Source organism: Etheostoma cragini, chromosome 14 (assembly GCF_013103735.1).
Source record: "Etheostoma cragini isolate CJK2018 chromosome 14, CSU_Ecrag_1.0, whole genome shotgun sequence".
Classification (NCBI taxonomy): domain Eukaryota; kingdom Metazoa; phylum Chordata; class Actinopteri; order Perciformes; family Percidae; genus Etheostoma; species Etheostoma cragini.
The window spans coordinates 13,378,812-13,395,130 of record NC_048420.1 but is presented as its reverse complement, the minus strand read 5'-3'; the positions used below and the strand labels follow the sequence as shown (position 1 = coordinate 13,395,130).

At 40.4% G+C, this 16,319-nt stretch overlaps 2 protein-coding genes across 2 annotated transcripts in view; both read left to right on the top strand.

The window, feature by feature from the left end:
- Nucleotides 1-5,497, top strand: part of rbm24a (RNA binding motif protein 24a) — a 9,449-nt gene extending 3,952 nt beyond the window's left edge. The window contains exon 4 of the mRNA XM_034891625.1: nt 2,911-5,497. Coding sequence (XP_034747516.1) covers nt 2,911-3,256 — 346 coding nt within the window. The 3' untranslated portion in view covers nt 3,257-5,497. The remainder of the gene's footprint in view (nt 1-2,910) is intronic.
- A 2,205-nt stretch (nt 5,498-7,702) lies between these two features.
- Nucleotides 7,703-16,319, top strand: part of cap2 (cyclase associated actin cytoskeleton regulatory protein 2) — an 18,994-nt gene continuing 10,377 nt past the window's right edge. Inside the window, exons 1-4 of the mRNA XM_034891942.1 lie at nt 7,703-8,003; nt 13,510-13,637; nt 13,756-13,856; nt 15,179-15,256. Of these exons, the coding sequence (XP_034747833.1) occupies nt 13,520-13,637; nt 13,756-13,856; nt 15,179-15,256 (297 nt within the window). The 5' untranslated portion in view covers nt 7,703-8,003; nt 13,510-13,519. The remainder of the gene's footprint in view (nt 8,004-13,509; nt 13,638-13,755; nt 13,857-15,178; nt 15,257-16,319) is intronic.

Genomic DNA, 16,319 nt, shown 5'->3' with positions numbered 1-16,319 from the left:
CCATTTAAACAGGGCCAGAATGGGTGTTTTAAGGGCCCCATTAATTTACAGCCTCACATACCATCTTATTTGAACCAGAATCATCTGTCTGGTTTGTCTTTCACAATTAGCTTGTAGTGAAACTGCTATGTACAAATATTATAGAAGTTAATTATTGAAAAAAGGATTGACTCTTAACTCCATTGGAAGACCCAAATCCTAAACTTGCCTCAAAGGGTTATGACACTAACAGCTAATTGTTGCTAATCACCCTCTCAAAACCTCAAACTGCATACATGATGACAAGGAACCTTTATTTAGCCTTGAACTTTAATGACCACTGGGTTGTGTGAACATTCCAGTAAAGGCACACAAACACACACACACACAAACACACACACTCACACAAACACACGTGTGTGTGAAGAACAAGTCGTCACATCATGGCCTCTCAAATGTGTGTGTGTGTGTGTGTGTGTTTGTGTGTGTGTGTGTGTGTGTGTGTGTGTGTGCGTGTGATTGTATAGTTTACCAGACTATCCGATAGATACAGCATTAGTGGGAAATCAGAGAAAGCAAAAGTACAACCCAAAAACTGCACTGATCTTGATGAGTTTAATTTTGAGAGCAGTGAAGATGGGTACATGCCACTGTCTGGAAGTCATTTTTTTAAATGTTAAAATAGTTTATGTCTGAGAAGCAGTCTCTAAAGTCAATCAAATACAAAAGCTGTTAAAAAGAGTGCAACTGAAAGGCACATCTTAACTCGACTCGTTCTTTTTTGGTTGTCTAAAAGTTGTGGATAGTACCTGGTGCCTGGTACCTTTGTTGGAACCACCCTGGTCGAGGTTCCAAGCAACCTGAGCCAATGTAAGCAGGTGAAGTTAAAACACTGCTAACACTAGCATCACACAGGACATCCTGAACAAATGGCCGTTTTTAAATAGCAAAGCTACCATTAAAACCACAAAAACACTACACCGTATAATTGTCAAAGGGCATGTGTTCCTCCGTTTGGTTGCAAATGAAAGGATCCAGCGAGTGTTATATAACTTTTTTCACATATGCAGAGGAACTCCCCAATACCTGTAAACAGACTTTGAAGTGTAAGAACAATTGAGTTACCTTTTTTATTCAACATTGCTTAATGAAGACTCAAGTTTTTAATTTAACAGGTTGAAATCAGAACCATACAGCCATTGTGGTTTGGGGTTAGATGAAGTCTCTAAAATCCTGGAAATCTGCCTCACCCTGCTGAGCTTCATTAGCGCATGTTTCAAAGGAGAGTTTTAGTGTCACATGTTGTTTCTGTAGATTTTCCAATTAGAGTAACTATGGAGAAATCTTTCAATTAAGATATTTTGTTACTGGCCTTGATCTAACCTGTGTTTGTGTTTGACATTGACCTTTGGCCATACCAAACCTCTACAGTACATTGACACTTATTCAGTTTATTTCCTCCCTTTTCTTATGTGTGTCTATTCAGTTGAGTGCTTGTGCTGTGCCCTAGTTGTCGTTCTGTAATCGGCCTAGTTGAGGTGGACTATTTATACATATTTCTTCCTCTCTGACGCCTTTCTGTTGTTTCGTTTTCCCTGTTTTCTTCCTGGCGCACTGTTTTCAGTTGAGATGTGGATTGGATTGGATAATGGAGTGCTCACAATAGGGTTGCCACGATAGATCCTGCCTTTCAACCTTTAACATTTTCCGCACCTCCTCTCTTCTTTCCCAATCCAGACTCAAAAAAGTGACCACCTGACGTTTATGTATGCAGACTTGACTGATTATTTTTGGTTTCCACCATTTCTCTCAACAGATTATGATCCACGTTCATTTAAACTCACCTACAGTCACATAGCTGTTTATTTAGCTTTCTGCAACACATTGTTTCTGTCAAGACTGATGCTTCTCATTACATTTGAATTAAAGTGAAATTAAATTTGACTCTACTTTTATCTTTAGTCAAGTGGAGGGAGGGATGTTTTTCAGGAAACCCAGGATTGAAATTTACATTCAGAGCTTCCAAGTTTTTTTTCTCCTTGCTTCCAAATACATTCAAAAGTTGACACTACACTTCTTTAAACCATTGGTGTAAATTTCCAAAACTCCACTCACCCTTGCTGTCAAACAGAGTTTCCAGACCTTATAGAGTCTGGTGGGGGGGGCTATGTCATGGAGGGCAGAATGTGCTCACTGTTCATAATTGTTTATTTAATCAAAACATCCCTCTGGGTGCAGAGCCTAGTCCCGGCTCCCCCTGCAGCCTCCCCAGCTCTTTGTCCCGACACAGAGGGGGAAATGGCCAGCAGCGTCCCTTTTTGAAAACTGTCCAGCTGTCAAAGTGGCAGTGACATTTTCACAATGCTTTCCTGGGTTCATCTCCTCTGTCTGCACCCCCGCCCCCCAACACAGTAAGCCTAGCCTCCCTCCCCTCCCCACCCACTCACCCTCCAGCAGGCAGGGGGACGGCACCAGAGCCAAATGCACATGTGACGGACAAAGAAGCTGCAGGTTACAGATCCAAATCTGTATCTCTGCCTCCACATCCACAAAACTGAACAAAACAGGAAATATACGACCTCTTCCCGTGTTGTATCCCATAAAGACCATAACGTCATCACCACCTCCTAATGTAATCATAGTTATGTGATTTTTCAGTAGATTTAAGTGACCCAGAGGTGTTAAAAGTTGTCCTTACCTTCTAGTCTTCTTTTTCCCAAAAATATGTCTATTTTGGCAACCCTATATTGTTTTAATCCCTACTAGCAGGCATTTCCTTGGTGTTCTTGACTGGTGGATTGGACTGGGGCTGGGTGGTGGGCGGGCGCTTGACCGCAGTGTGATGGAGTTGGGTTTGGTTTTTAGGGTGGGTGCTATAAATCTCAGACTGGGTGAATCAACTAACCTGTCATTTGTGTACTTGTTTCACAGCATCCCGGCCCACTACGTGTACCCTCAGGCCTTCGTTCAGCCCAGTGTTGTCATCCCTCATGTGCAACCTACAGCGGCTGCACCTGCCACCGCTTCCTCCCCCTACATTGACTACACCGGAGCTGCCTACGCTCAGTATTCTGCAGCTGCAGCCAACGCTGCCGCTGCATATGAGCAGTATCCCTACGCTGCATCCCCTGCCGCTGCAGGCTACTTAGCTACTGCCGGCTACGGCTATGCAGTTCAGCAGCCTTTAGCCACGGCTGCCCCAGGCTCAGCCGCCGCTGCAGCTGCAGCCTTTGGTCAGTACCAGCCTCAGCAGTTGCAAGCCGAACGCATGCAATAGCAGTCACTGCAACCACTGGACATGCAGATAGAGGAGGACTGCACCCAGCCACAGCTGATAGGTCAGAAGGAGCAGCAAAGGAAAAGGAAGAGGGAGTGGCCTTAAGGGTGGGTGTGTCAGCAACTTAGAGGCAGAGTTGCTTTGAAAAGGTGATGGTGATGATGATGATGGTGGTGGTGATGATGATGATGATGATGATGGTGGCGATGGTAGTGATGATGGTGAGGTGGGAACCTTTTACAGTAACTTTCCAACTTGCTGTGCTTCAACCAAAAAACGAGAAAATGAAAAAAAGTCGCAGAACAAATAATGGAAAGTGATATACTATTATTCTTGTTGTTATTACTATTATTATTAGTATCATTACTATTATCATTGTAGTAGAGTACTTATTTCTAGAAAAGAAAAGCAGGAACTAATCCCTGTGGCTGGTATAGATGTTAAACTAAGCCTTTAAGTCCTATTGCTGTCTTTAACGTTAGTTAAGGAGACTGTTCTCTCATTTTTATTTTCAGTTATTTGATGCCCTCATAACATTTATATTTATTATTGTTATTATTACAAATTGGGGGCTGTTAATGTTCTTTTTGTCTTTTCAAGTGCAGTTTTTGAGTTAATATTTTCTGATAATCAGGGAAATGGAACCGTTTCCAACGTGTTAGCTATTATTATGTGACCTTTGTTGGGAAGTCGAGGAGTCGTAACTTGTCGTGTCACACATATTTGAAGAACTACCTTTTTAGCTTCCTGATGCTGAATGTCCCTTTTTTACATTATGTCTTGACCTCTTGACCTATGCAAACAAATCACCAGGAGACAAAAAACAACAAAGAAAAAAAACTGAAAATGTCATCAACTCTGACTTGATTCTTGGACTAAAGGGGGACTTGGCAAACAACACAAACGCACTGACAAAAGGAAAGAGGTTGAAAATGGCTTCAGACAATGAGAAACACTAAATCAGTCCCTTTTCCACATGTTTCACCTACACAGACGCATGCATCCAGAGTTGCACACATAGCACTCAAAGACAAAGGCAGCACAGTTGTGTTTCTCTCTGACTCTGGGATGGAGAGAAAGAAAAAGAGGGAGAGAGCAGCTGCTGGTGGGGGTGGACAGAGCCGCTCCAGCGCCACACAGACGGATCACTCTGGAAAGAACGCATCACTTGTGCTCGTTTGTTGAGCTGTCACATGTTAATCCCTGGCCAGGCCCATTTGGGAACCAACTTCACAGCCCTACACCCAACTCAACAGGGTAACAGAGCCCCACAGCAGAGCACCCACCCCCACCCTCCCAGTCAGGCAGCCCTGCAGCTGTCAGCACTTCCACCTCCGTGCTGCTGTAGTCTGGTGTCAGGTACACACTCACAAACACACACACTTTTAACCAAAGCCACCCCAACAACTGGTCTGCCTCATGTCTGTCAAAATCACCAGGTTGGGTGAGAGAGAACGGGGGTTTGACTCTTTGATGTAATGTTGGTCTGTGTGCCTAGATTTTTACTGCTATTTAAGTGAGAAAAAAACACAGAAAAAAAGAGAATTCTACTATTTAAGATATTTATTTTTGGGGGTTGACTATGTTGACGCTCTGAGAGTAGAGACTTAGTGGAGGTACTGTATTAATAATATTATGTACTCATCTCAAGGCATATATAAGTTATTGATTAGTTTTAGTAATAATAGTACTATAATAATTATTATTAACATACTCAACCAAAAATGTCAATGTAGTAGTTATTTAAGATACTGTTATGTGCACTGTACTTTTATTTTTTATCTTTTTGTTTCTTTAGAACATGACATCAAATATTAGCTCAATGCCTTTTGTATTGAAGAAACTTTATTTAAATGCAGGCCTGTTTGCATGCAGATTGTAATCTGCCTCTTCTGTGTTCAGATGAGAGGATAAAAATAATAATAAATTCACAAAAATAAGCGAAAATGCTGCTTTCTCCACTAGAATGTATAGTAGTTGTTGTCAAGGTTTCAGTAGCTGTGCTTCTTTTGCTTCATATTCATCAGATGGGCTATTTTACACTGTTGGGATTTTTATACTTGAACTATTTCTTACAAGGGAAATATGAAAAAAGACAAAAAAACTTTTGAAGAAAGATTTTCATTGTCACTGAATGAAGGCAAGTGTTTCTAGTTAATGCAAAGGTCCTATTGATATTAAAACCTTTACTTCAGAATTTCAACACCATTTACTTCTAATTGGAATAAAATATTTTATATTCAAAAGGTGGTGACATTTATTTTCATTAAGACTGCAAATGAGTTTTCATGTCCGGTGGAACTCATATGACAATCTTTTGACACACATCAAGTAACATTTCTCTTTATTTAGCTTAACAAGGCTTTCAACGCTATCAACCTAGCCGGCTAAAAAGCTAGGCGGGTTGTGAGCAAGGATTATTACTCAGTGTGATAGTGTTAGCATTGCTAGCTAGCTGTTGACTAGATTTACCACATAGAAAGACAGTCTGTCTGTATATTTGTTCTGGACAGAGTTGTGTCTTTCTCTGAGAAACATCTTAAAACAAGACGGCGGGTTATGGCAAGGTAATTATGAATCAACCAGCTAACCTTAGCTGCTGCTGCTAAAACTGTCTCTTCTAGTTAGGTAGCCAGCAATGTAGCATTACCAGCCTTGTTAAACTAAATAAAAGCAGAGGATAGTTACTGGCTTTGTGTATATACATCAGGACCTTGATGGTTGATTCAGAAATACTTTGTTGTTCTAGCTAATTGACTAAATCTGGTAGCTTTTGTTGAGCATGCCAATTTAGAGACAGGTATCATGTGATTAGCTGAAATGTGTCATGAAAAGCAACATATTAAAACATTGAGACAAAATGCCATTATGAAATAAAAATAGACTTTAAAAAAGCTACTTTGAAATGTGTGTGTGTGTGTGTGTGTGTGTGTGCACGCGCATGTGTGCATGTGTGTCTTTTTTTTTTGCCTGCAAGGTGACAAACACACAGATGCTGCACAGCTCCTTCCCACTGTGAAACCCTCTTGAGAAGACATTATCTGAAACATTCTTACATTACAGGCATACCCACAGTTTACATTAATTCATATGACACATAAAGTCTCTCAAGACTCAGACCATCAGGGCGCCCTGATGGCTCAGTTGGTAGAGTAGGCGCCCATATGAGGTTTACTCCTCGACGCAGCGGGCCTGGTTTGACACCGACCTGCGGCCTTTTGCTGCATGGTATTCCCCCTCTCTCTCCCCTTTCATGCCTTCATCTGTCCTGTCAAAAATAAAGGCCTCAAATGCCCACAAAATAATCTAAAAGAAAAAAAGGACTCAGACCATCAATGATTCATTCACTCTCTAATCAATAAGTCATGTTATAAAGAGTGTGCTGCCGTGTCTCTGCCTTCTTTTACTCGGCTCCGGGGAGTATTTTTGTCCCTGGTGAAAAATGAGACTGTAGGTGGGTGATCATGACACAGCAAGTCCTTATGGGTGAAATCAGCTGCTATCATAGCATCTGACCTCATGATATGATAAAAGTAAAACCTGTTGCTTTATTATACTGATGATGTTGAGCTGTAATAGAGTTCTGATGAGACTTTAAAGGCGCACCCAAGCTCAGTTTACTCGTCATGGGGAGTACTACTCTTTGAAAACAGTTGTAGTCTCTAATGTCTTCTGTGGCTCTGGAGGTGTTTTTTAAAGTCAGTAGGCCTACCACTTTCTAACAAGTCACTATCTAAAAACTGTTCATGAGTTCTAAAAAGTGGCCATGTTAATGAATAGTAAATAATCTGCTAAAAGCTTCTGTCATCAGTGTTAAACCATTTTTGGATTTAATTACAAATGCATAACAGAAAGACTGCATAACATACGTTCAGGTCATGTCATTCAAGTCAATCACATGTGAGGTGTCGAGTGGGGAAATTAAAAGTTCACGTCAGCCTCCGAGTTGTAATTCTGAGTCTGAGATACAGGGATTTCGGGATCGTCATGTCGAGATCCAGTTGAAATTTCTGACCGGGAACTCGGAAATTCCAGTTCATCAGCAACGCTCCATTAAAGTCGAAATATCTTGACCTCGGCTGCACCCTTTCTTTTTCTTTTAATCTTAGTTTTTCAAAATTCAAATTCCAGAACTTAATAAAAGTTCAATACTAAATTGGTGGAGCACTCCTTTAAACTTGTTTGATCTGGAGGCATTATTGAATTGTCATTATTAAATTGTGTAGCCTGGTTGTTGACTTATTAAAAGACTCTCAGCGTCCAGCATGTAAAAGCTAATTTGAACATACATCAGCAGCTGATATAACAGGCTAGACCCACTGCAGTTATCATGTTTAAGGGGATTTCCAAGATGGGGGTCAAACCTTTGCAGTCTAAGGATGACTTCCCTGTAAGTTCGGGTCCATTCCCTCAGGAGAGACCCGTGTAGACTTCACCACAGCCTCAATAACTCGTCTATTTTTAGCAGGGCTGTCTAAGGCTGCCATGTTGCCTGCGAGGTAAGTGCCTGTCCGCTCTAAAGGAGATACTGCGGCACTGAGTCACGGTCCTCTCTGCACGCCGTGAGGCTTTCAGGTTCACCGTGTTGCTTAATTAGGACATCCCGGAAGAGTCACGGTGCTTGCCCAGCTGAGTGACGGGGCAGGAGGGGGACTGCACGCCCGCAGCACACAGCCACGAATCCGTCCCGGGATATTAACAGTCCCAACAAAACATCAGCTAATTTACTGTGGACCAGAGGAGGGAGGTAAGATGTTTCAATACTGACGAGGTTCTAACTAAGTGTGAAGTTTGGTAATTTTCGGGGTGGGGCGGAACGTTAAAATTGGGTGTCATACTGCGCAGAACACAGTCATCTTCACCTGCTCCCTGTGCGCCATGATTTAATTCTACCAGTCCAGCACGCAGTAAAAGAGCACAGTATGGATTTCGTACCAATTTTTTTTCTTTCATCTTGTTTGTTCCTTTCGAGTAACGGTTATTGTTGTGGCGTGAATCAGATTTGAGGAGCGGTGAAAGTCCTGTCAGCATGCCAGCAGTGGGCCATGTCATGTTTTATAAGCGTCATCTTTTGCCTGCACGTGCCTGCGTGATGACCACCTGTAATCAGATAATATGAGTTTTAGCCTGTTAATATAACAAATTACATAGGATGTAGATAGATGTTTTAGGTTTAAATGTCACTTCTGACCAAACAGTTGACCAAACAATCACCTCGAGGTCCATTTAGTAGCTTTTGGAGCTTTGGATTACACGGTTGAGTTAGCTAAACATTGGTTGAACTTAACTACTAAGCCAACATTGACAGGAAGTCCTTAAGTGCTCAGAAAAAAATGAATTACATGAAAATTAGTCTTGCATTGCCTATTGTCTATGTCCACAGCGTTGCACTTCTAGGATTGTTCAGATGCCACCGGAAATTCCGCCTTATGTCTTTAATTTGATGTCTGTTACCTTCCGCTTTCTTTGTTTTTGCATTTCAAACTCCTGTCACTTTATGAGGACTATGGTTAACTGCTCCTCAGATCTCTGCAGGGTAAATCGAGACAGCTAGCTAGACTGTCTGTAAAATCAGAGTTTTCTGTTGCGCGACAAAAAACAACCTTTGAACGTACACATGTTCCACCAAAACAAGTTCCTTCCCGAAGCTATGTTGCAGAGGCTCCTGGGCTCTCTGCGGCTCTTAGCGCCTCCCATGACGATATCAGATGGTCTAGCTAGCTGTCTCAATTTACCCTGCAGAGATCTAAGGAGCAGTTACCCATAGTCCTCATCAATCAACCAGAGTTTATAATGCCAAAACAAAGAAAGCGTAAGGTAAATGACATCTGGCCCAAAAGAAGTACATAAGTAATTTGCTCTTGCCAGTGTACCGCCTGTGTACTTCGTCCATAGCAATCCCACCAATCCAAGAAAGCAAACACTTTAATCATACTTTGTAGTCACATTTCATTTTGAATTTGAATATTGTACCATGTTTTTTTGAATAATTATACCTATTTGAGCCATGAATGACAATATTTGTTTTTAATAAATTATATAAAATTCCAAGTACAAGAAAATTACTTGTCCCCACAGGCATGTATAGAGGATTAAGAGCAAGTTTTAAATTAAAAAAGGTATTTTTCTCCCTTTTTAAATGTGATCATGTTTACACCAATATCACATTTATGAAGTGGATATCATAACAAAAAAACAACTAAATAATAAAAATAATATTGAAATATCTGTCCACTGGTGTCACGTCACTGGTGTTACATTTAACAATTTTCACTATTCTGATAACATTTGAAGAGTTTTGACATTACTTTATGTACTGTACATTCTACTTCCTTAAGAACTGTACATGAAGACACTTAGTAAATCTACTGTCTCTTTTAAAATGTTTGAAAATGTCTCATTTATCTCATGATTTAATGCAAGGATTTTAGCTATCGTCACTGGTATGACTTTTTTTATCAATTAGGGTATGTACAATTTTTTAAAATTATCATACAAATGGATTAACTTACATATTTTAGAGTGTTTAACATGATTAGCAACAAGTAGTTTGAGGTACTGTAGCTTCCATTTTGTACATATTTTATAAAAACTGTAACTGGTGTTACCATCACTGGTGTTGCTGCTCTTGATGGTAACACCAGTTTTAATTAAAAGTATAAAAATCCATTAAGCTCTCATTTATGTGGATTCATAAAGACAAAAAGTTAACTAATATTGTAACCTGAATTTTAAATGTAGGAAAATTAAATGCATTTTAAGTCATATTCCACTAGTGTTTCTGTAATGTAAACACTTTGGTTTTGCTTGTAATGAAAGACGCTACACAAAGAAAATTGACATTAACATTGACATTAGCTTATTTACCAGGGTGCAAACATTTTGCACTATGGTTCTTAATAAAATGAGCATAATACTTTTATTATGTGGTTATTTTCATAAAGACTTTATTTATTGAACAATCAGAAAACATGCTATACTGGGATATATCGAGATATGAAATTATTGTACCTTTATCGGGATAGATTTTGGCCGTATTGCCAAGCCCTATAGCCTATAATAAAAATTTAAAAAAGTTAAATTAAACTGTGATGCCTAATATTAGCTATATTTAAATTAACAACAAAAACCAAGATGCTATAGCAGTTTTTTTTCTGCTCCTACTGTTGATAAAACAGCTTCCTATTTTAGTGGCTGCATGAACAACAGTAGCTCTTGAAGCATAAACACAATACTGATAAAACAATGATTTGCTGAATTCACTAAAATGTACATGTACAGTGCAGCACAGGAGCTTGAGATCTACATTTACAGTTGGCCTATAGAAGCTGGCTGTGGTCCAATATATATCCCCAAAGATCAGATACCAGGCCAGAGGGTTCAGAAGAGACATGCAGGTCAGAGTGAAGTCAGTAATATCTTTCCACTGCAGGAACATGTGCTTTCTCAGCTGTTGGTTGGGGTCTTTAGGTGGCAGCCGCTGTTGCCCACCTGTCTGCAGGAACAGTGGGAGGAATGTGTTCATTTTCAGGGGTCTACTAATGTCTACTTAATACAACAGCTGAACATTAATGATAGATGAATTCCATTAATGGCACCATTGTGTTGTTTTGCTAGTGTGTTACTTTCTTTGTACCACTCATGGTTTGAACCCACTCCGGCTGTTTCCCGTTACGTTTCTGTAATGGGCTTACATTGAGTGTATATGAAAAGCTTAAAGAGCATCATTAGCCATGTTTTTGCATTGCAATGGAAAATTTGGCTGGTTGACAATACAATCAGTGCAGACGCTGAATGTTTCTGTCTCAGGTTAGTATTATTATTATTTTTTGGACATTTTTAGCCTTAATTTTTGACAGGACAGATGAAGCCATGAAAGCAGAGAGAGAGGGGAAAGGACATGCAGCAAAGGGCCGCAGGTCAGAGTCAAACCTGGGCCCTCTGCGTCGAGGAGTAAACCTCATATGGGTGCCCTCTGTACCAACTGAGCTATCTGGGCACCCCGTCTCAAGTTTTTAACCCTCATGTCCTTGGGTCAAACTGACCCGTTTTCCTATATCAATGTTCTTTTTAATTCCCCAAAATAACATGATTGATTCCACCCAACGCTCTTTGGCAAGTGCATATCTCTACTTTCATTAATTTTGGGGCGTCTAATTCAATTTTATAGCATAAAAAAAAAGAAAAAAAGTATTGAGTAAAAGTTGACATATTCCAGTCTGTGATTATCCATCAACATCCATTCCTTTAATTTTAGTCTGAAATTCCTAATTTATGCTTTTCTAACTCAAACTTTAGGTATAATTTCCTATAAATGAGGTTTATTGACCAAAAATACCAAAAATAACTGTAAGACTAAAGTTAATAAGTTAGTGTTACGTAGTGTCAAAAAAGTGACCAGCACTGAAAAAAAGCGTCAAATGTGTTGAGGAAAGGGACAAAAATATAAGAAAAAGTTAAAAACATCAGTAAAAAGCCTCAACAAAAAGGGTTGATTTTCAATTTTGACGACAAGACAACACAAGGGTTGAACACAATACATATTGGGCGAGGCAATGATTAAGGCAACGATGAGCAAATAGAGTTGTTGATTCTCTGTCTTCTATCTAATGTAAACAATTTAAAAGTTAAACTATGGGGCTGCAACAGGTGATTATTTTCATTGTTTATTAGCTTTAAAACAAAGTATAACTGTTCACCACAATTTCTCAAGCCCCAGGTGACATCTTTAAAGAGTAACTTATTACCCTCTGCTAACCACTATACTACAGTGTTGTACTCCAGGACTCCGTAGAGATGTGTTACCAGAAAATGTCTTGTTGACAGCAACGCTATGAATCTTGTATACAGGTCCTAAAAGAAAGTGGTACCAAAATGCAACAACATAATTTGATTAAAATAGGATTAATGCTCTCTAAACTCAAGAAATAAACTTTATCCAAGCAAATGTCTTGGATAGCTGCTTCATATGTGACTTGTTGTGTATGATAATTCTACATTAAGCTCTCCAGGTTTCAGAGCTGTTTTTACCCAGAGAGCAGAAATAGCAACTGATTCTTGTGACTGGCATCTGGCACAGAGGAGAGGTTTCTCCAGAGATGACTCGATGACGCCCATCAGGACATATTTGCTGCTCATAGCACATAATTACAAGACATCATTTCCAAAGATTACAGACAGGGAACGCAATCCAGTCTACATAGCTGCCATATTATTGTGACACATAGCCTCCTGGTGTTTTTATAGATAATTTGTGAAGCAAATAAAACAGATTATAACTCACACCACTGGATTGTGTGTTAGACATAAAGGTAGTAGGTGTGAGATAGGAAAGTTACCTAGCATTAGTTTGCGTAAACAGGCAGTGGGTTGCTAGATTAAATTCCACTCTGTTGACCAATTGCCTGCGTTGCTGCACGGTGAGGCATATGGTTGGTCAGTGTTAAAGAAAGAGACACAATATGGTCTGTGCCGTGATTCATTGGCATTCGATCGCAGCTGGAGATTTGTGTACCTCATAACAGGGAGCCAACTGAGTTTGGGTACAGTCTATATAATCATGTATGTTAAATGTCCAATCCAATGTGGCTGTCTCAAGTGTTTCATCTCTAAATGTCATCGTGGGAATATCCAGGGTCATTGAGGTCATGCTGAAAGAGTCACTCTGACTGAATTGTTTCATTATATATTCTGTCTATTTACATGTATATAATTTGGTTTAATTTTTGGAGCAGAAAACATGTACTCTTTTTGTATGTATCTAAAGGTACTGTATATTCATCAGGTATTTTTACAGGTTTTCCTATTTTTTCCCCCAACTGCACTCAGTTCTCTGTTTTTCCTCTCAGCCTGGCTCCAGTCTCTGTCCCACCTTAATGCAATTGTGTGATACGCACATGTGTTCATGGCAGAAGTTTTAACTGTTGCACAGGGCCAGACAGCTCAAGCAGAGACAGTGTTCATGAAAAGCACATTGCATTGGCTACATTGAGTTTCACTTTGTAATGACATGGGCCAGTTTTTTTTTAAACAGTGAGCAACAACGTGCATTGAATAGTGATTCTGTCATAAATAGTGATCTTCTGATAAGCTCAGGACCCAGTACTGATCTCTCACCTCCCTGTTAAGAGAGGGGAAAAAAGACAATTTTCTTCTGCGATCAATGAAGTGAAAAATTGTACTGTATCACAAAACTAATAACTACGATTAGAAAGGTCACAGTACAGCTTAAGAAACCATTCTTTTGTTTCTAGGTTTGTCACCATGGAAGGTTTAATGGAGAGGCTGGAGAGAGCTGTGACTCGCCTGGAGAAGATGTCCGTCACGATGCAGGCGTCCAGTGGCATGACTAACGGGGGCTGTGTCAATGGTATGGATGGAGGCAAGTCTGTGCTCAACCATATCCCATAGGTTTGGGAGACAGAGCAACAAGTTAAACACTTGATTACATTTAAGTGAAAGCTCAACACGAGCGCAGTGATGTCTCCCTGTTTTTCCAGGTTTGTCTCAGTGTGATGAGGCCTTTGACCTCCTACTGAGAGGTCCAATGTCTGAGTATATGAACAACAGCCGAGCCATAGGAGGCGAGGTGGAGAAACATGTAAGTTCATTAATTGTAAGTTTTATAAGCTCGTAGTTTGATCTCGGGAACGAGCTGACGGTCCACTGCGAGGCGAGCTACCGTCTGTCCCAGCTCCTGCCTCTCGGTGCCCCCTCAATGCTTTTAACTGATATCTTTTAAAGTGGCACTAGACTAATTTTACATATAAGTTCAGTTTACTCTTCAAGATGAGTTCTGTATCAATTTAAAAAACAGATATTTCTCCCCTTAAAGTCCCCCAATTTAATGAAAGAGAAAAAGTAATTGCTGAAGTATCCATTTAACTTCCAATGTAAATCCAGATGTTGCCCCTAATTTTGAGAACCCTCAATTTAAAATGTTTTACTTATTAAATGACTTAAAATTCAGTTTTGCATTGTGTATGAAGTGGGTTTGCTCACAGATGAATATAAGTGGAGCTACCAGTGCAGGCAGTCTATGCCAACCATTACTCGATTGGATGCACATTTATAAACAAACATGGATTTTCCTGTTTTAGATCCCATTTGGAGGCAGTGGAAAGCTGAAGGATAGTTGCTTGATGCTTGTGTATGGGAGGTCCATGGTCCAAAGTTTCCTGTCCTCGACTAAGGATGGGAGTTAAATTGAACTTTGCTCTTACTTTCATTTATCAAACTGCTAGAGGAGCACCTTTTCCTATTTGGTAATGACCCATACTTCCACTAGGACTGCAAGTGTGTGTTTGTGGTAGGCCAGTTGCGAATAATAGCTGTGTCATGTCCTTTGAATAAATTCAGAACAACAGGGAGTGCTCCAAAACAGAAAAGTAAAGGCAGGCAGAGAGAAATCAAAGTAAAACGTTGTATTTCTTCCTCAGTACCTCGAAAGAAGATCTCTATCTCTGCGTCCCAGTGGGGTGAGAAAGAGGGGGAGTGTGTGAGCAAGAGCCAGGGGTAGTTTCTTTAAGTTTGCAAACCTCCTTTTATGGAGAAAGCCTCCCTGGTGGTTTCCTTGGCCCGCAACTGGAGGTCTCAAACACACACAGGACACAGCTGGCTGGGACTAACCCATAACTTTGTAATCGTGTGTGTGCGTGTGCGTGTGCGTGTGCGCGCGCGTGCGTGCGCCTGCACTTTCTTTGGATGTCTAAGAGACAGATTCACTGCCTAGATTTTAATAAGCGTGAAAGAACTCACAACGTGTAAACCAAAGAACTCACAAAGTGTAAACCAAAGAGAATGAAAAAATGTCATGCAAATCAGGGCATTGTAACTTTGTCTATATTCAGTATACAAAATACAGAATGTGTAGCATGTATTTTAATCCTGACCTATCTGACTTTGGTTCTTTATGATCGACAGGCAGAGATGGTGAACAACGCCCTGCAGACTCAGAGAACCTTTCTCAAAATGGCTGCCATGCATCAGGAACCTGCACAGGTACAACATGCTAAAACCTACGGATGGTGTGACAGCTGTGTGGCCACTGGCATCCAGCACCAATTCCACAGATGTTTTGTGAATGTGCACTCATTCTGTCAGGTTAAGATCAGAACATTTGGCTAGACCTTTGATTACATAATTCATAACACATAAAAATGATTCAAACCATTACTATAGCAAATATGCCAATGTTCCAGTTATTCCTGACCCTTTCCCCTTAACTCTGAGGCCTGTGCTGGACTGTAAAACGATAAGGTTTGAGGTGACCTAGTGGCTTTACTGTTAGTCCCGCTTTGCCAGACTCTCGTCCAAGCACACCAAAGGAGGATCTGGCTACTCCACATAGCATTTGGGGATGGGAGGAAAACCTGCTCTGGTGTAATGGCATTTCTTTAAATCAATCTGAGTCAACATTGGCGGTGCCTAACTGTTCACAGAGCCACTGCAAAATAGTCGTGTGAGAGAAAACTCAGATTGGACAGCTATTCTAGCTAGCTGTCTCCATTTACAATGCAGAGATCTGATGAGCAGTCAACAATAGTCTTCATAAATCTAAAGAATTTTAAATTCCAACACAAAGAAAGCGGTAACATTACTTATTGCCTCACTGTCCTTATTGCTGTTTACAGTATGCTCTTTGTTCGTTTAAATAACCAACAGAAAGTGGTGGAAATAATAGTATCATGTGACTTGATGTCATTGTTTTGATTGGCTGCTGCTGTTTGTGTTTGTGCTCACAGCAACAAAATCTTTCAGTTAACTGCAGCAGGGGATGCAAAGTGCAACCCTCATGACATTTCGTTACAAATTGCATCACGTTTCCCATATAACATAGAAGTGAACTGTATCTCAGTGCTGTTTGTCAGTGTGTCCTCCCCTCCTGTGTCCCCCAGCAAGCTGTGCTGTTCACAGAGGGATTACGCTGCTCTTTGACTAAGAAAACGCTAATACAACACATTCCCAACATGTTCACATATAGAGAAAGGGGGGTGGGAGAGAAAGGTGTGTGTGTGTGTGTGTGTGTGTGTGTGTGTGTGTTTGTGTGTGTGTGTGTGTGTGT